Source organism: Jaculus jaculus, chromosome X (assembly GCF_020740685.1).
Source record: "Jaculus jaculus isolate mJacJac1 chromosome X, mJacJac1.mat.Y.cur, whole genome shotgun sequence".
Lineage (NCBI taxonomy): Eukaryota > Metazoa > Chordata > Mammalia > Rodentia > Dipodidae > Jaculus > Jaculus jaculus.
This window is the reverse complement of record NC_059125.1, coordinates 127,653,494-127,672,429: the sequence shown is the minus strand read 5'-3', so window position 1 is coordinate 127,672,429 and position 18,936 is coordinate 127,653,494. Positions and strand designations below refer to the sequence as shown.

Sequence of the window (18,936 nt, the reverse complement as noted above, 5' to 3'; positions counted from 1 at the left end):
CTCAACCCATGTCAGTCCCTCCTCTTTATTCCACACTACCCTTCCCCTTATCCCATGTCATCCCCTTCTCTTTATTTCACACTACCCCTCCCCTTATCCCAAGACATCCTCTCCTGTTTATTCCACAGCAACCCTCTTCTTATTCCTTGTCATCGCCTCCTCTTTATTCCATACCACCTCCCCCTCATCTCATGTTATCTCCTTCTCTTTATTCCACATCACCTGCACCCTTTATTTTTCTTCCCTTAAGCTCTTTAGTCAGAACTTCTCAATATACCTCCCAAATTAAAAGGAAAGTCACACAATAAGCCATGAATATGCTGCTGTCACAATACAGATGTTTATTAATGATTAAATGCCAGAGAAGTTTTGACAATCACAAATCTTAGAGCTCTGTGGTTGTTACCCATTGTATGATCAGTGTCTTTCCCTCAATACAATACATTCTTCATTCTATGGACCTTAACAGTTGTTACCCATCAGTATCAGCTATAATTTGTATGTCATACATAACCCATATCTGTGTGTTACCAGAGCATGTCCCGCAAATTTTTACCGTCCTGCATAGAGGAGCTACAGAGACGATAGAGAAGAACATTTGTAATCAGGTGACTTGAACTACTTGTAACTATATGTTTGTACTTAACTAGCTGTCTTGCTGACAACAGGGTGTGAATGCCAGCTGTCTTTAAAACACATCCAGGTACTAAAATCTAATTTTCCCTCTAAATTTTGACCCCAGAAAAGCTAGTTAGGCTTACACTTGAGGTTTCCCTGTTGGTGTGACCTGAGCAAAACTGCACAGAATTTTGGGAGTGGCTGTTTGAGTAGCCATAGGTCTAAATAATTTTGGGAAAAAAAAATCCTGAGGTGGCGGAGTTGCTGCGGGGACATGGCTATGAGTTGGTGTGACATGGTTTAGCATTGTTTGTCAGCTATCCAATGGCTGACCTAACGTTCTAGCATGCATCTTGAGGGCCTTTCCAATTGAGCTCTCAGGAGGAGGGGAGGAAAGTTAGGAAAAACATGCAATCCCCTTTGGGGGAGGGAAAGCACCTCGAGATTTGTGATCTTCTCTGGGACAGGTGTTTATCACAAATGTAACATCAATTAAAGGGAGGGCTGCAGTGAGAGAAAGCCAGGATCAGGGGTACAAGAGAAGGCAAGGTAGCACCAGGGAGCCTGGGCATGACACAGAAACATCTCCGCTTTTACCAGCTGAAGAGACCATGCATCCCCAGTAAAGGGGCTGGCAGTGTATTTGGAATCCCCATCCTGACCCGAGCATCAGGTGGAAATCCTTCTTGCCCTCAGATCTTTGTCAATAAGACTCCCCTTAATGTTTCCTGTGACATCCCAGGTCTTCCCCCACACTTTTCCCCTGTCCGGCACCTTATAGAAGAAAAACATCTAAGGAAAGAAGTTGCCGATGCCAGATTTGGCCTCCTTCTCCCGGGGCACACGGAGCAATGGGCGGTCTTGCCCCCGAATGGGAGGGTTACCCGCTCCTTCCTCATCGTCATGGGAACGGACAGTGCCGGGAGGCACAGCTGGCTCCTCAGAGGAACCTGGAAAATAGTAACAATGTTAACTCTTTATGTTTCTAGACTTAATACTTTGCACAGCACCCCAGGCACTGAGGCCTGGTTTTGAATTTCAAATACAGTCAGAGGCAAGGAGGTAGGGTAAAAAGGACTATCCACATTTGACAGGTAAAGAAATGGCAACCTAACAGCAGAACACAGATCTCTAAGTCTAGGCCCACTGTGGAAGCTGAAGGACAAGCTGAGTTAAGGGATGGAGTGAGGCAGACACCCAATGCTCATAGAAAATGCACAATACCACCAGAGCTAAGGGGAAGAGGGCAAACTCCTAAAAATCACCACCACCACCACCACCCTGCAAGTAACCTAACTTAACGAAGACAATGAGTTAACAAAGCTGAAGCTGGAAGCTTACAACACTGCATGGAGGGGAGAAAGCAGGTGTTATGCTTCAATGGCTCTTGGAAAGACTTGAAATTCATTGCTTGGCCAAGCTGAGCCTTGTTTTTAAGCAGATTGGTACCTATAAGAAATATAACATCTGCATCTTCTTTGCAGAACCTAACTGACTTTGAATTGTGAGTTTCTTTAAGGTTGGGCTCTTCCAGCACGGGAACTTCATCTACATTCATGACTTCTTCAAGATTGACAGCTATGTCTGGTGGAGGATCTGGAATTGTACTGGCAATGGAGCTATCTTCAGTCTCCGGATTCACAGTGCTAACTTCATCTTCTTCAAAGGCATCCACTTGTTCCATCTTGGAATCTGGAACTTCATTGTGCATTTGAACATTCTCAAGCTCAAGTACCTCACTGATAACTGAGTGTCCTTCAAGTTCATGATTTTCATCAGAGTCCTGGTTTTCACTAACATCAGGGGCTTCTTCGTGCTCTTGGATTTCTCCAGTATCTGTGGCTTCTTCATTGTTTGGGGCTTCACCTGAAGAATCTTCATGTTCTTCAATTTCACCAAATTCAGGGATATCTTCTGAGCCTGTAAGTACATGGAGAGCTGGAACCTCTTCAGGACTGGGGACTTCTTCAGAGCCCCCAATCCCATCTGGAGCTTCTTCATGATCTGGGCTTTCTTCAGCATCTGAGGTCTCTTCGCTATTTGGGATGCCATCAATATCTTCATTTTCTTCAAGATTGGGGTCTTCTTCAGAGTCTGAGAGTCCATTAATCTCTGGGGGTTCTTCATGATTTGGGATTTCATGCCCTGCAAGAGCTTCTTCAGGACTTTGAACCACATGAAGAGCTGGGACTTCTTCAAAATCAAGGTCGTCTTCAGAGTCTGAAATGCCATTAATCTCTGGAGCTTCTTCATGATCTGGAATCTCTTCGGCATTTGAGGCTTCATAATTCGGGACTTCATCAACAGCTGGGATCTCCTCGAGGCTGGGGTCTTCTTCTGAGTCTTGTGTTTCATCATTATCTGAGGCACCTACATTGTCTGGGATTTCATCAACATCTGGGGCTTCTTGATTACCTGGAATATGATCAGCATCTGATTCTCCTTCATTGTTTGGGATCACATCTAGGTAGGGAACTTCTGCCAGTTCAAGGTCTTCCTGGTCGTCAAAATCTGGCCCATCTCCGAAGTCCTGGTTCAGGTTTTCTTCAGCATTCAAAATTCCTGGCACGTCTGGAACTTCATCAGGGTCTGGAATCATATCAAAATAAAGCATTTTTTTCAAACTCTGGAATCTCAATCAGGTCTGGAATTGCATTACTGGGATCTAGAATATCCTCAAGGGGAGAAAGATCATCAAAATTTAGGGTACCATGATCATCTTCATCATTTTATTCAAAATGTGGTATTCCCTCAAGATATGGGCCATGAATATCATGGTCATTTGGGATTTCATGACCCTGAGTTTCAGCAAGGACTACTTCTTGGTTGAGATATTCAAATACTAGCTCTTCATTGACAGATATATCTTCCTCATGAAATTCATCTTCCTCAAGGGACTCATCTTCAGCAAGGACATGGACCTCAGGAAGGGCCTGACCTTCAGGAAGGGCCTAACCTCCAGTGGGGAACTGACCTTCATCAAAGGGTGTGCTTTGGGCAAGGATAGCAGCACGAGCTTCAGCAGAAGTTTCCACAGGATCAGAAAGTAGAGCATCTTCTTCCATCTTAATGCGTGCACTCCTGAATAGGAAGGAATTTGAAAGAGTCAGTTTGCACCTGGGTTAAACAGCTTTGGTCTTAAGTGATTATTTCTCATAGGCTAAATCTAACAAACCAGAAAAAAAATAATAAACCAGGGGAAGGGCCCACTTACTGAATCTTCCTCAAATTCCGGCGTCGGATAAAATCCAAGGCTTCAGGGCTGGACTTCCACACACGCTTAGCAACCTGACGCTGAATATGAGGAGGCACCTGAGGATAAAATTAGCAACTTTTATTGCACAACACCTCTTCATTTATGTTCATCTCTATTAGACACTCAGGACTGATGATATCATGACCAACCAATGTGAAAGGAATTTCTAGAAGGGGAGACTTTGTGGTTATCTGCTTTAGTTATCTACTTATCTCTGCCTTGTGAACAAAAGGGGGATGTGTGGGATAAGTGTATCTAAAACTTTACCTACCTGGAAGAGGATATCCCAGTTATCAATCATGGCTCGAACCACATTGACAGAAGCAACATAGTGGTCAATCCCCAGTTTTGTTTTCCTGGATTCCCTCTTGCCAGATTTTCCCCTCTTCAGGAGAGAAGATCCAAACACCAAGGCCAAGTTGGTGGAAGTCATGCGATTACCTGGGACCTAAGTAAAAGAGAGCAGGCTGTGATAAGCTTTTCCCTTTTTACCACTCCACTTGCTCAGCTACCACCACACACATTCCCTTCAGAAGTTATCACTACCCTTTCCCACATCTTCTTACCAATTGTCCATCAATGCCAATGGAGTCCTCACAATACTCAGTGATTTTATGCAAGGCCTGCAGCAGACGCTCTAGAGTATCACTGTGGCAAGGCGGCATCAGGTATACCAGCAATTGAAGAGCAGAAACCTGATCCTGGGGCTTTAGAGCTAAGGGAAGAAAAACAGGCTGTTGAGAGGGGTAGCCTCAAGAGCATCCCACCACCAAGAGAGATATGTTTCTGCTTCATAACTGTTAGTGGCTATTGAAAAAATACCCAGGGCACATGCAAATTCCAAAAGCTTGAGAAAAATTCCCAAGCAACAGATTCATAAGCTAACATGGAGAAACCAAAAGTAACCTGGAGAGTGTTTTTTTAATTTTTTTATTTTTATTCACAAATAATAACTATGCATTCTCTAGAGAAGGCAATGTTCTTCTTTTAAAAATATCTTTATTAATTTATTTGCAGAGAGAGAGAGAATGGGTGTGTGAGGTTAACTTGTCACTGTAAACAAACTCCAGATGCATATGTCACTTAGGTCATCTGGTTTTATGTGGGTACTTGGGAATTGAACCCAGGCCATCAGGCTTTGCAAGCAAGATCCTCTAACCACTGAACCATCTCCCCAAACCCTGAAGAGGTATTTTTCATCTTATATTTATTGTGCCTTAGATCCATGGGTCTCATAGCCTGAGCTCTGCCATTAGTTCTCCCCCACCCCGCCCCCTTCCCCCCACCCAGACCTGTGCAATACTTCCTTCCTTTCCCAGGAAGAACTTACTTGCTGTCAGAAGGAAGGACATGTAGAGGTCGTCTGGCAGCAGCGGGTCTTTCATGTCCCGGAAAAACTCCCTCAACAACGCGGCTACGTCGTGTACGTTCTGATTGTCATCCAGGACTATATCGACACCATGATCAAATTCTTCACGGAGCTAGAAGGAAGAGAAAGTATGGTCATTCTCCTCTGCCACAAAAGACTCCCTATTGATCATTTCCTCAATAAGTCACAGCTTCAGTGGAGGTAGTTGGCAATATGGGAGGCTAGAAAAAGACTTTAACCCTCACCACCCAGCCTAATCATGACACCTCCCTCAAGCCTATGGGAGCACCCCCACTTTTGTTTTTTCCTATGTAAGGAACAAACATGGAAACATAGCTTACCTCACGGACTCTCTGCACAGAGTATTCACTGGTGAAAAGCCCCACTGTGCTCAGTCCTGAAAGAAAAAGTAAGAAATCCTAAGTATGTCTTCCCCTGGTATTTTCTTTGTCCTCCTTTAGCAGCTGTTAGCCAAACCCGTCACCCCACAGTCTTTCTAGAACATTCTTCCTCTTAATTGCCTCCTTCCTTGATTTAACAATCTTTGGTGTCCTTACCATGTTTCTCAATGAATTTGCAGCAAGCCTCAACAACTTCAGGGATCTGTTTAGCAATGGGGTTGAGGCTCATCTTCTTTTTGGATCCAAGAAGTCGTTGACCAATGGGAAATGAAATTCTGGAAAGTTGCAGGGTCTGCAGCAGCAGGGACCCATCCTCCAGGTCAGCCAGGCTATCCACAGAAACTGCACCCTGTAGAGAAACCCAGACTGTCTTAAAATGCGGGACTTTCCTGAGCAGTGTGTGATATTCAGAAAGGGACAGGGTCTTTATGTGGCAACCCAAGCCCACCCCTCCAATCTGGATTCAGTCCCTATCTCAATCCCATCCCACCCCAGGGGGGGAGGAGGGGCGAAGATACAGGTCTTGACCTACCCACCCAAAATAAATTGCACAGCCCAGGAAGGGCACTGCCTAAAACCTGGAAGATTTAACTCACTCGACGGCCACGGCGAGTGAAGTCCCTGGGCAGGGTGGGCTCATCACGTCTGCGACTGAAAAAGCGTCGGATGCGTCCAAACACCCTTTGCACCACGTTTCCCCGACGACAGCGGCGGCCACCACCGACGGGAACAGTAGCTTCTTCAACCCGCATCGCGGCTGTGGCTGTCAATTCCAGATGCTTGCGACGGGTTATTTCATTCACCAGCACCTCTTCTAGGCGAATGCCAAATGTCTTCAGTGACAAAGCTGCAGAGCCAGGAAGGGAAAGAATGGGAAACGTCAAAGCCCGGCAGCACTTACGTTGGAACCGCAATCAACCCCACCTCTCCAGACCTGCAGCGCCCCTCCCTGGGGAAGGTGCCTCTAAGACCCTGCAGTGGCTAGGCAACAGGACTGTTCTCTACTCAACTACCCCGAAGGGGCTCAAGGTTTCCTGCCTTAAGTTCTGCCAGGGGCCAACTACATTGACGCAATGAGCAAGATCTCTTCGGGTTGATGTGTGTGTGTGTGTGTGTGTGTGTGTGTGTGTGTGTGTGTGTGTGTGTGTGGCGGGGGGGGGGGTCGTCCACAGGCTTACGAAAGACTATAAGGCCCGCCCCAAGTTATTGTTCCATTTCCTGTTATCACCCCCTGAGGCAGCCTGGGAGGCAAAGGGTGTGTCTTCAGGGGCAATTGGCACCATCCAGTCTCCAGGGGCCAGGGGCATAAGACAGAGGGGTTTCTGCAATCTATCTCTTTACTAAAAAAAAAAAAAAAAGACAGGAAGAAGCCCCTCACCCCTCTCTTGTCCTCTGAGAATCAGAAACCACTTCTTCAAGGTGTTTGGACGGTCAGCAGTCAGGGCTATGGGAAGAGAAAAAGAAAAGACACGTATATTCTCACACAAACCGAACTTAATAAGTGACAGGAACATTGCAATGCTTTGATTGGCAGCAGGGAGAAGGGTGGTGGGAGAGGGGAACCCCGTCGAGCCCGCAAAAAGTGTATTTGCGTTCTCCCAGCCTCAGTTTCCCCTCTTGACAACAGGATCAGTCCCACCTATAAGTGCTCCACACAAATGATGACAAGAATTGAACCCAACGAGTCTAATGCACCGGAGCGCGTCTTGCTACGCACCAGTGGTCGCTCAACACAGCACTTCAAATACAAATTCAAGGGCTCAGAAGCCCCCGGATCATGCAACAGGCTATGGGAAGGGCTCTGCCTGCAGCGCCTCGGCGAGCGAGGGTCGCCAAGTAGCTGCGGAGCGCTCCCACCCGGTGGCCGTCGGCTCCCAGCGCTGCGGTGGGAGGATCCGCGACACCAGACTGTCTTAGCGCTCAACATCCCGCCCTGGCTGCCGCCCGCGGGGTCTCCTGGCCCTTTGCAGCACTCAGTTCAGGCTGTGCCAGAGGTGCGCCTTGGCAAACCTGCGGACCCTCTGCACTTTCCAGTCCTGACGGGGGCGCCCCTTGACCCGTGCCAACCTCTCCTACTTCCCCCTCGACGAGGTAGTCAAATCTGCACACAGACCCCTAAGATAGCCAGGAGCACTGGAACCCGGTCCGGGACAGCGTCCCCCTCCGCCAGGGTACCCCTCCACCTGCAGAGCTGGGTAGCGCTCCCAGAGCAGCTCCCGCTGCCAAACCCCGCTCCCGCACCGCGCTCCCCCCTCTCCGCCAGGTTTGGCGACTGTCTCTCTGTCTCTTTCTCACTGTCAGTATCTCTGTCAACTGCGTAGTCTCTGTCCGTCCGTCCCGGTCCTCTCTTTGAGCGTCCCTCTGCTCCTTGGTCTCCCACTGCGCGATTCTCACAACTCACCAGGTGCGTGATCTCTCCACCTGTCCTCGGTCCACTTGTCTGTCCCTGACATCTGTCGTACTACCGCCCCACACCCCCAAAACCTCAGGTTTCGATCCAACTCAACTAATCTTTACCTCTTCTGCAATTCAACAGACAACACTTAACTCCTGCTTCCTTGGTCCCCTCTTCCAATTGCCAGGAGAGACTGGACCAGGTCCTAGACCAGGAATATCCCCTCCCACCGTCCCGGACCCCTTATCTCTGTCCCATCCCGCCCCGGGGGTCCACTCGCCCGAAGGCAAGGATGCCGCACTCCGGGGTATAGCTTACCTCGGTCTGGCTTGAATTCAGAGAGGAAATGTCTGGCCACGAGTTCGCGGTAAGCAGTCTCCTGTAGCTTCAGACGCTCCAACTCGGAGAGGCTGTGTATTGATACCATATTCATCCTGCGGTCCGGGTTGTGTCCTGGGGCTCCTCCCAGGACGCTTACTAAAAAAATAAAGGCAGACAACAAGAGCAAAGGGGGCATGATTCTGGGACACCATGTCCTTGCTGCCTTCCGAAAAGGCATGCAGCCACCCATCCTGGAATCGCATGACTATCAAGGCTGCATCATCCAACTGTCACTGGACCTGGTGGAGGGAACTATGGGGTGGTAGAGGGGGAGGGAAAACTGGGAGGTGGCTTCACCCTCAAGCAGAGCTGCCTCTGGCTGCTTATTCAAAAAAAAAAAACAACTTTAAAAAAACACAGCTCTGAACAGCTAGTCCAGAAAAGAAAAATATCTAATTAGCAAAACAAAAAAGAAAAATATTAAAAATAAGTAATCTTACATTAACAAAACACTTTTACACACGAATAAAAGAGTATTTTCTCTTAGTTAATTAAAATACTGATAGTTTTTTTTTTTTTTTCATGAGGATAACACAAAGCTGTCTGGGTCTCTGTAAAAAGGAGATTGGAGTCTAGGTTAGGAGTGCTGTAAATGTATATAACTCTTCCAGAAGATAATCTGGACACAGGGGTCTAGGGCAAAAACTTGTCTCCAGGTAATTCCCCTTCTAGGAATCTATCCTAATGAAATTTTCCTATAGATAAGAAAAAAAAATCCTATTTACATGAGACATGCCAAAAAAAACTAGCCTAGAAAAAGATTAGTTATACAAACTGTGTCATAACCATAGTATGGGAAATTTTGCAGTTATATACTGATGTTTATGAAGAGCATTTTAAAGATACAAAATGAAGGAGTATGAGCACGTCTATGTGAAGAGAAAACATGCTTCAAATAAGGGACTTAAAGGAGTAGTTATAATTACTAACAGCCTCTGAATGAAGAAGTAGGATTTGTCTTTTGCTTTTTCTTATTTATTACCACTAGTGCAACCTTTGTTATATTGCATTTCATTAAAAAGAATTTGCATCAAATCAAAGAAGCTTCATCTCCCCACCATTCATAGTGAATCTCCTTGTGCAAAATTAGTGATCACAGTGAACTTTGTCTTAATGTAATGGCAAAAGTGTTTTATATGACCTTCCTCCACGGACCCATCTCATATTGCTCACAGGTTGCCCAGTATCCCCCAGTGCCCCATAGCACATCCTTTATTACACATCCTCTCTTACTTATTTTTTTTTCATTGATTCATTAAAAGAAACCTTTATTAATTGTTCGCTTTATGCCAGACACTAAAGATTCGAAGGCTGAGCAAAATAATACTACTCCTTTCATAAAAGGTTTAATAATGCAGTGAAGAAGATACTAGCAACAATTTACAAAACCTTGTGATAAATTAGCACTGAGATCGTTTAGGAGAAAATATCTAAGTCTGCCCAGAGACAGGGAGGGGAGGAGAGGGGAGGGGAGGGACAGGGAAGGAAGGGAACAGAAGGGGGGAGAAAAGAAGGAGGTTGTGCAAAGGCAAAAAGAAAAAAGAGAGTTTGTCATCTTCTTGAAGGAGTATAAAAGGTCTGGAAGGAGATAAATCTGGATGGGCAGGGATCCTAAAAGCCACGTTAAGGAGTTAGACTTTCTCTTCCAGGCAATAGAGTTTCAGGCAGAGAGTAACAGAGTTAAAGCTGTACCTTGGAAAAAAATTACAGAAAAGCCACGAAAATCCTGACCTGGGTAGAAAGCCTGAAGCAGGAAAATCAGCTAAGAGGCAAAGGGATGCTGATATGTGTCGTCCCTGCATAGAAATGACAGGACTTTGTACAAAATTAATTTTGATGGAAAGGAAAGTTTTTAGGATAGCTTTCAAGTTTACAGTTTAGACGAATTACATATACTAGGTCCTGACAGAGAAGATAATTTGGGACATGGGGAATAATCCTCCAAAAGGGAATTAAGTCCATACCACTTTTCTAAGCTTTCTTTTCACATGGACTTTAACAATAACATATGTATTATTTAAAGAAGGTCTTAAAATTAAAATTTCAAAGATCAAACAATATGTTTTTCATAGAATAGAACTAGGTAAAGGTCTATTGTGCAATAACCTAAATAAATGAAGTATAACCAAAATAAATAGTCCACCTGTAATACATTCACCAAAATTCTCTTTTGCTCACTTACCTCAATGGCCAGTCACATATATGAGAAATGCTTGTTGGATAACTGAAGTACATCAGTATGAGAAAGTATGGGGACTATTTGATGATTTTTGGACTAAGCTCAGAAGAAAGCCCCTAGCATGGGGTTTAAAGCCCTTTCAACTGCAAAGCACATCCCATGGACCCAAGGTGAACACCTAAGTCCAAACACCAAACCACAGCTACAAAGGGACCAATGGGCCAAAGGCATATGCATCTAAGCATAATCACACAGTAAATATCTAGTAAAACTCATTCCTAATAGCAGGTCCAGATCCTTGTATTATCTGAGGGTCTTGTGTGTGCGCGCGTGCACACACACACACACACACACACACACAGAGCCTAGCTCTATATTGTTGTTTCAGCTATTTCATCTTGTGAGGGGTTACCAGAGTTGGTTGCCAAAAAAACAGAGCTGGTTTCCCCCCCCCCCCCGACAAAACTAGGATGAAAATCAATCCCTCCCCTTTTCAAAAATAAAGTGAGAACAAATAGCAAAACCTCAAATCAACATCAGCCCCAAAAGGAGAGAGAGATCATGCAAGAGTGAAGCCTCTGAGGGATGAGTCAGCCTAGATGCTTACAATTCCGAAGGAAATCAAAGGCCTTACAATAAGCTATTCATCACTGCCTCTCTGCTTGCACATACAGGGCTAAACTTAAGAACACTCATATGCTATAGTTCTGCCAGCAGAACTGACATTATCCTGTTCTCCTTTAACCCTCTCAAGGCCCAAGAGAGGAGGACCCAAGACATTATCAGAGTTAGGAAAACCAGTGTGCCCAAGGAAGCAGATAGGAGGCATAGAGAGAGGTAACAAGTGGGCTCCAGCGCTAAAAGACAGGCACAAAACCAATTCTTTAGATTTAACTTTACTTGTCCTTAGGCCTGCCTTCCCAAATTGAGCACAAAAGAAGGTTCACCACAGGGAACAAGGTGCCCCTTCAGTGTTCCATGGCACCAGCATGAAGTGACAATGAGGTCAAACAGGTACTCAAGAAGAACTGTGGAAACATACCAGCTGAGTTGCAATTTAAAATTCAAGACATTTGCAAAAATAATTTCTTTGCACGAACATCTGCACTGGGCACTGGAGTTAGAGCCAGGGAGAATTCCCAGACAAGCTTATAATTTCTTGGATATATAACTTGAAAAAAGCCTGTTAAATTCTGAGCATTAGTGGCCTACTCTATAAGATGGGAAAATGACAGAGTAGCCACTTCCCCAGCTATGTGAGAGGTGCATGAATAGTGTATGTGTAATAAATGGCACTGGCTTTTAATAAACATGCAGTATTGAAGTTTCCTTACAGAGGCTTGAGTATATCAGAAAAAAGTCAGACTTCTAAAGTGAATACATGGAGTTGGAATTACTATCAATGCACTGAACAACCTACTCAGGTCAATTTCTACTAAGTTTGAAATAAATTAGCACAGATAGAGATATAGGTGTCTATTTAGAATAAATCTTTCTTCATCATGTTCCAGTTTCTATGGAATGGAATGTTTTTAAATTAAATTCTAAATTAACACTTAGAAAAACTCGTTATATAGTTCAATATTTTAAATGCTGTTGATCCAGATTAGTAAAATGTTGCTATGTCCCTAGATGGATTATTTTTCTTTCAAATCATCCAGTTTTACATTGTCACTAGCAGAAGACCATATAATTCATTTAGGTCAGTAAAGAAGATAGGAAGTTAGCAAATACCAAGCAGGAGAATTTGAACAAAGGGATAACAAAGTGAAGTCTCTAGCAAGCCAAAGGGGGAACCCCTTGGGTAGCATCATACCTATTACTCATGTCCTCCTGAAATGGGTGGTATAGATGGAGAAACAAATTAATTTTTTGAAAGGACTCAACACTGACAGGACATAAATGCTCTCAGACAGCCATATATACACAGCCTTCACAACTCAGAGGACTAAGTTTCTTCATTGCCCTCATCAAGTAAATCAGATTGGTATAGTTGTCATTAGTAAACACCTATGAGGAAAGGACAGAGGCTATGCAAATTCTGTGATTGGAATCCCTATAAATTAGGCAGTCTATGGCATCATCAGAATTTGGCTTCAAACCACTAGCAGCTCTTCAGAGATGGAGAAATTGATAGTGCAAGGGCTGGGGTAGCCAGAAGGTGTTGCACTCACAGTATTCAAATGTCTACAGGCAGTGACCATGGATAACGACATCCTCATCAATACATCACAACATGGGAAAGAGATACAGGTCTCTAGCTGCAAACATTTGGACACCAATTTGGTCTGCTGACACATTACCTCATTCATCCTGAGCATTAATGAGTTAGCCTTTAAGTTGTTATCTGGTAACCTCCATTTCAGGAGAGGCTGCAGACGCAGTGAACAAAATGACTCATGTTAACCTATGCTGTGGTGGTGTCCCAAGATAATTAAATTTGGGGACAGCGATCTTCAGTAGGTGCAGCCAGCCCATCATGCCACAGCAAAAGCTCATAAACTGGAGGTAATACTGTTCAAATATTCTGAGAAAACCCCTGGCTTTAATAATCTGTCTCAAGAACTAATAAGAATATGAAAATAGTATTTAGCTGTCACCTAGTGCAAAAATATCTATTCTGCCGTTTAGAAAACAGGTTCAGAGAAAGGAAGGGGTTTTCCCAAGGCCACACAGCAATTTGCAAACCAAGCCTACACATGAACTGAGTCTCATAGCATTTTAGCATTTCCTACAGCCCTATCCACCTCTCCTCGTCATACCTATGAGATTCTGCATTGCTATATAATGAAATCACAAAAGGTATACATAATCAAAGCCAAATTCCATAAAGCCAGAGGAAGTCATATCCCAAGGCAGACAGACACCACAAATTACATCATTGTAAAATAAGTACAATTGTCATTCCATAGAAGGTGGGATGCCTCTTTTAAATTTCACTGACTAAAGAAACAACTCGAGTTCTGGGTGGTGAAAGGCAATTTGTATGCTATAAACATCCAGAAGGACAGCGTAAACAAGGCAATGGGACATCAAAAGCAACAAGAAGATTTCATCTCTATTATCTGCCATATGTGTCAGGGTGCATCATAGTGCTGGCAGGCCATGTATATGTTTTCACCCCTTTTGCTTGTTGTGCCTATTAAATGGGTGGAAGTGGAAAAAATAAATAAGATGTTCTGTCAATAGGGGATAAAAAATATTAATGTATAATTTGCCTTGTTATTTTCATTGCCTCAAAAGCTTTATGTCCTAGATCCTAGCGCACAGTAGGTGTTCAATAAATGTTCATTGGGTGAATCATAGGATTATAAACTCTGAGGGTTTGAGAGAACATAAAGGTCTTATAATTAAGACAGTGTTCATGATTCACGAAGAAATGAATCATGCCACTTTATCCTCACAACCACTCCTGGAAAGGAGGTAGGCTGGGATTATCCAAACCCCCTCCCCCCCAGACACACACTTACAGATAACAACAAACAAGAGCTCTGGAGATTTTGTGACTTTGCAAAAGTTGTACGAAAATGCCATGGAGGCACGTGAGCACACCAGGACTAGGTCTCCCCTTTCTCTCTAACCTATGGCATCTGCTGTCTGGAACTGGGAAGGTTCAACTCTAGACTACCTTCTTTTCTAAGAAAGTGGCTAAATTGTTGAGAGTTTATTATATGTTATATGGCAATTTGGGGAAATACACACGCACACATGTAAGAACCTGGATTCAAATCCTTCCTTTGCTACATGTAAGTTCAAGTTGAAATTGTAATGATATAACTTAGAGCAAATGATGTCACAACTGAGCGCCTCTGCAACATGCCCTTATTAAAAAAAAAATCAAGGTACCTGTTAACTGTGATTAGCATGAATATTAAACCTACTATGGAATGAAAGAATCCACCAAAAGTTACACTGCTGCACCGAAATGAGGAATTGTTACTTCCCCCCAAAAAAATTCCTGGAAGTTTGAGAGGAGGACTTAGAAGAGGAGCCCCCACCTGGGGTGAGGCAGGAAGAATGCCCCTGCCCCAGCTTTGGAAAGTGAAAATGGGCAGTCACATACTGCCAGTAGGAAGCACACTTTCACATGGGGATAAGCTGAATTATTTCCTCACTGGGTCTTCCTTGATCTGAGATACAAGACAGCTGAGAGGCATCAGTGCTACTAATGTAGTCTGAAATGTAGCAAAAACTAATTGGTCCACACAATGAATCTAGTCCCACTCCTGGCTTTTCAGCACCATTTATAAGCCAGGGCAGGTGGAGGGAAAGGAAGAGCTATCTGGAGTGGAAATCCCCTGTCCCTGCCCTTAGGATCTTATATCCTAGTGAAAGGTCACGTAAATGCCATATGTGTGAAGACCTATGGCCCCCAACGTCAACCTTCTGTGTTTTCCTGTAGTAATATAACCACGTGCTTTCTCCTTTTCTTCTTGGATGAATGTTAAGAATTGATTATTTCCCCAGACCTACCCTTACTCAACTGTAGGTTTTCAGTATATGTTCAACAAACTCTAATGCATTCTTCCAGTTTCTCAACTGCTGTCCCTCCCCCCGCAAAGCTTCACTCCCTTTCAAATGTATATGCGCACTCCCGCTAGTACAACAGGGGGTGGGGGAGGAAAATAAGAGTCAATTAAAGTGACAGCCATCAATTACTTGTATGTCCATCTCATACTTGTGACTTCTACACAGCAGCCATGAGAAAGAATAAAATCAACGGGAACAATCCCCCAGCCACATGGACAGAGCTACATCAAGTAACCCTAAAGAATAAAGAAATTCTCAGAATATTTGACCAGAGATTATCTTTCATCTTTGCCACCCCCCACCCCTATTTACTTCCCCTTTTCTTTGATTATATCTTCCTCAACAAGGATTCAAATTTTTTTTGCCAGTTTTCCTTTTCACAGTCCTGTCTGAGTGGCTGTCATAGGAAATTGGCGCTGTGAGAAATGTTTTCTGAATAGGAATGGTATTTTAAGACTGTATTCAAATAACCATATTTCTAAAATACCAATATCTGTCCATCTACCCATTTCCTTCCAAATTAGCCCCCTTTCAAGTATGAGGTGGTGGAAAAAGCCCTAGACCCGGAGTTAGAAGGCCTGATTCGTAGCCAGGCAGCTGGGTGGCCTTGGGTAAGTCAGGGAGCATCTCCAAGCCCAAAACTCAACTAGCCGCAGTCATTTATTACCATGGTTGTCTTTCAGCAGTGTAGAGACACCGCCCTCACACCTACAGAGACCTTGATTATTCTAAGGGACTTAAGGAACTCCAAGACACAGGGTTATTCTGCAGCTATCTGCTATTCAAAAGAGTACCCACCTCCCACTCCCAACCCCCATCCCACTCCTGCCTTTCACAGACCCCTGAGAGAGAGGGAGGGAGTCTAAGTAGACCTCCCTCTACTGTCTTATGCAGGCCAAGGACCAGCTGCAGGGCCTTGACCCTGTGGTGGGGTGGGGGGTGAGAACTCTGTGCCCTTGGAGTCAGGGGTTAGCCTGGGCCTGTGGCTACCTCTGCGCTGGAGAGCGTAGCCTTCAGGCTGAGTTGGCTGCTGGGCACATGTCCCGCCCCTGTGTAGCTGGAGGGAATATGCAAAGTTAAACAAAGCCCCATGGAGCGCACAAACTACACTCGGCTGTAGTTCCCTGGGCGAGAATTCAAAAAAATTAAATGAAATCTTTCCTGCAAACTCTCCTCACCGCGAAAGCCTAGGCAACAGGTCCAACACTCCCCAGCCTTCTTTCCCTGCAGCACTTTTGGCCCTCAGCTGGGAGGACCCTCCCCTCCCTCTCTTGTCCCGCAGTGGTCCCCTCTCAGATCCCCAGTGTCTGACCCTCTACACTACCTCTTGACGACTCTCCTGGTCTAGCCAGGGAATGAGAGGCTGCGTGACCAGCTTGTCAGTCTGGAGATGCTGCGGCAGCTCGCTGCGCCACTGCGATTCCCACGCCCTGTGTACAGCTTTCCGCGGGGGGGGGGGGGTAGGGGCTGATTCATAGCAATTTTCTACACAGCAGTCAGCACAGTGCCTTTATGCATAGCATACCTGTTTGCTGAATTCCCTGGGCTACTCCCACCGTTGCTCACTATATCCCACAATCTTCTCTCCCTTTATTCCAAACTATGTTTACAAGCTTCAGCCCAAGGGTCTCTTCTGTCTGAGTGTTCTGAATTTCCCCTCCTCTGGTCGGTCATGCAACACAATTTCACATTACAGGTGATGGAAAGGAAGAAGTAGACTTCAGGGGGTAAAGAAACATACCCCCCAAACAGAAAACTAATTAGTGCTAGAGCCGAGGCCCATGCCTCCAGGATCCCACGTCGGTGCACTATTCAGTAGCAGATTGCTCCCTTCTGTCCTGTCTTCTATGGCATCCGAGGTCAGGGAACACCCAAGGACCTTTGCATGCAAGGATTGTTAAGGAACAACCTCCTCCCGTCCTTGCCTCACTTTTCTGTTTCTTGTTTCCAACTCTTATCCAGGGCCTGTGCTCTTACAAACTCAGAAACAAAAAGGCCATTTGTTTCAAACTTCAATAAGTAGCAAGAGCAAACAGTAGCTGACTTCACAAAGTTCTCCACCTATCTGGATGGCAGTGATTTCAGTACAACTCCTTCTCCCCCACACACTGCTGTCTTCATTCTTCTTTGTCTTCTACGCATGTGCAGACACCAGTGGAAGGTACCAGGCCATCCCTCTAAAACCTTTAAAAAAAGCCCCTTCTAGTCTGCAGCCCACCAATACTACATACAATAGACATGCCATCAAGCAAAAATATATTATTAACAGCAATGTCCCCAATACTTGCATGTGATGCAACAAGGGCAATATGGGACTCTAACACAAGATTTCAAGTGGGGGAAACACCAAATGCACAAAGGTTTCCTTCCCCTTGCAACTGAGTTTCTTGCTCTCCAACTCAATGGACGAAAAGGGAGAGCATTTTTCTTTTAACAGGACAAGAATTAAAAGGAGAGAGGAGAGTCAAGAATGGTGCAGACTATAGGTAAATCCAGCAAGAGGGAAAGAGGAGGAAGCATAATCCAGGCATGGAGAAGATACTCAAAAGCCTAGTGGCAACAAGTTTTGAGAGAGAGAGAGAGAGAGAGAGAGAGAGAGAGAGAGATCCACTCCCAGGGAAGTTCTGGCTTGGCAGCAGCATTGGGGGTGCTGTTTTGGATTCAAATACCACCATCACTACCACCAGGATACTTTTAACCTCTGCCCCTCCTGTCTCCCCCCACCTCAGAATGAAATCAATCTTACTCCACACAGAAGGGTAATTGGAATGCTCAGGATGAGTTCGTTTTCCATTGAAGGAGAGGCTGTCTCCCTCTCCTGTTGGAAATGGTCTGGGTGACTCATCTTTATACATTCTAGACCACCAGATGGGGGGGGGGAGGGAGAGAGGGAGGGAGGGAGGGAGGGAGAGGGAAAGAAATAGAGAAAACCACAGTTTGAGTCTGGTCCAATTTGTCCCTGGCTCGCTCGCTCTCTCTCTCTCTCTCTCTCTCTCTCTCTCTCTCTCTGTCATTGGATTTTTCTGCAGCCCCCTCCTTCAGGCCTTGGCAGCTCTACTTCCCTTCCTCACTGCAGCATCGTGCAGCCATTTTCCCCTACCTTGTGATAAGGGGCTGATATTAGGATATCCTGGTGCTTACCTTTTCTGTGCTACTGGGGATTGAACTCCATGTCTTAGGCATGCTAGGCAAACACACCACTGTGCTACATCCGCAGCTACAGTACTTGTCTTTTAAGGTGAAAGTTTAGACTGATAGGCCAGAGAAAGAGTTGAATTATGGAGGGGTTGTGTCACAGGCCAGGAAAGAAAAATCTACTCAGGCAGCCAGCAACATAGTCTTGTTGGGGCCAGCTGGGCGACATGATTTGAACATGAGGACATAGAGAACCAAGTATGCAGAGCTTACAGGCTTGGGTTACAGTGATTGCCTTAGTAACATAAATACACAAAGACAGCATGACATATTTAGAGAGCAGGTCATGCACTAAATATTATCGGGTCTCAGTTTTCTCAACTGTAAAATAGGAGAACAAATGCTTATTCTCACAGCAGTGTGAAGAATAATGTGTGAAATAGCATTGTAAAGTAGTGATTAGTTACCTTGCTACTGAGGGCCAGAAAGGGAAAATAGTAGGGTTACAATACAAATAGCAGGGTTAGGATTAGAACCCAGGCCTGCAACACACCCTTACCCCAAGGAGTGGTGCTTTCCACCTACTTTCTTTACTAAGAAGGCTGCCAAGGTCATTCTCAGGGACTTGGTGGTGGTAGAAGCAGGGAGGTGAGTTAGAAACTGACAGTGCAT

General features: G+C 44.9%; 1 protein-coding gene across 4 annotated transcripts in view; it reads right to left on the bottom strand.

Moving 5' to 3' along the window:
* Window positions 1-737: 737 nt before the first annotated feature.
* Arhgap36 (Rho GTPase activating protein 36) overlaps window positions 738-18,936 on the bottom strand; it is a 29,918-nt gene continuing 11,719 nt past the window's right edge. Inside the window, exons 1-12 of one of the 4 annotated variants that reach the window (XM_045140762.1) lie at window positions 8,358-8,450; window positions 7,023-7,088; window positions 6,241-6,491; window positions 5,801-5,993; window positions 5,585-5,640; window positions 5,205-5,355; window positions 4,441-4,589; window positions 4,146-4,322; window positions 3,833-3,930; window positions 3,593-3,699; window positions 3,034-3,207; window positions 738-1,568 (exon numbers count right to left, since the gene is read on the bottom strand). In XM_045140762.1, coding sequence (XP_044996697.1) covers window positions 1,411-1,568; window positions 3,034-3,207; window positions 3,593-3,699; window positions 3,833-3,930; window positions 4,146-4,322; window positions 4,441-4,589; window positions 5,205-5,355; window positions 5,585-5,640; window positions 5,801-5,993; window positions 6,241-6,396 — 1,419 coding nt within the window. In that variant the 5' untranslated portion in view covers window positions 6,397-6,491; window positions 7,023-7,088; window positions 8,358-8,450 and the 3' untranslated portion in view covers window positions 738-1,410. Of the gene's footprint in view, window positions 1,569-3,033; window positions 3,208-3,592; window positions 3,700-3,832; window positions 3,931-4,145; window positions 4,323-4,440; window positions 4,590-5,204; window positions 5,356-5,584; window positions 5,641-5,800; window positions 5,994-6,240; window positions 6,492-7,022; window positions 7,089-7,361; window positions 7,497-8,357; window positions 8,611-18,936 lie in introns of those variants that run through there. The other 3 variants (XM_045140763.1, XM_004653968.3, XM_004653967.2) reach the window with 3 other exon arrangements.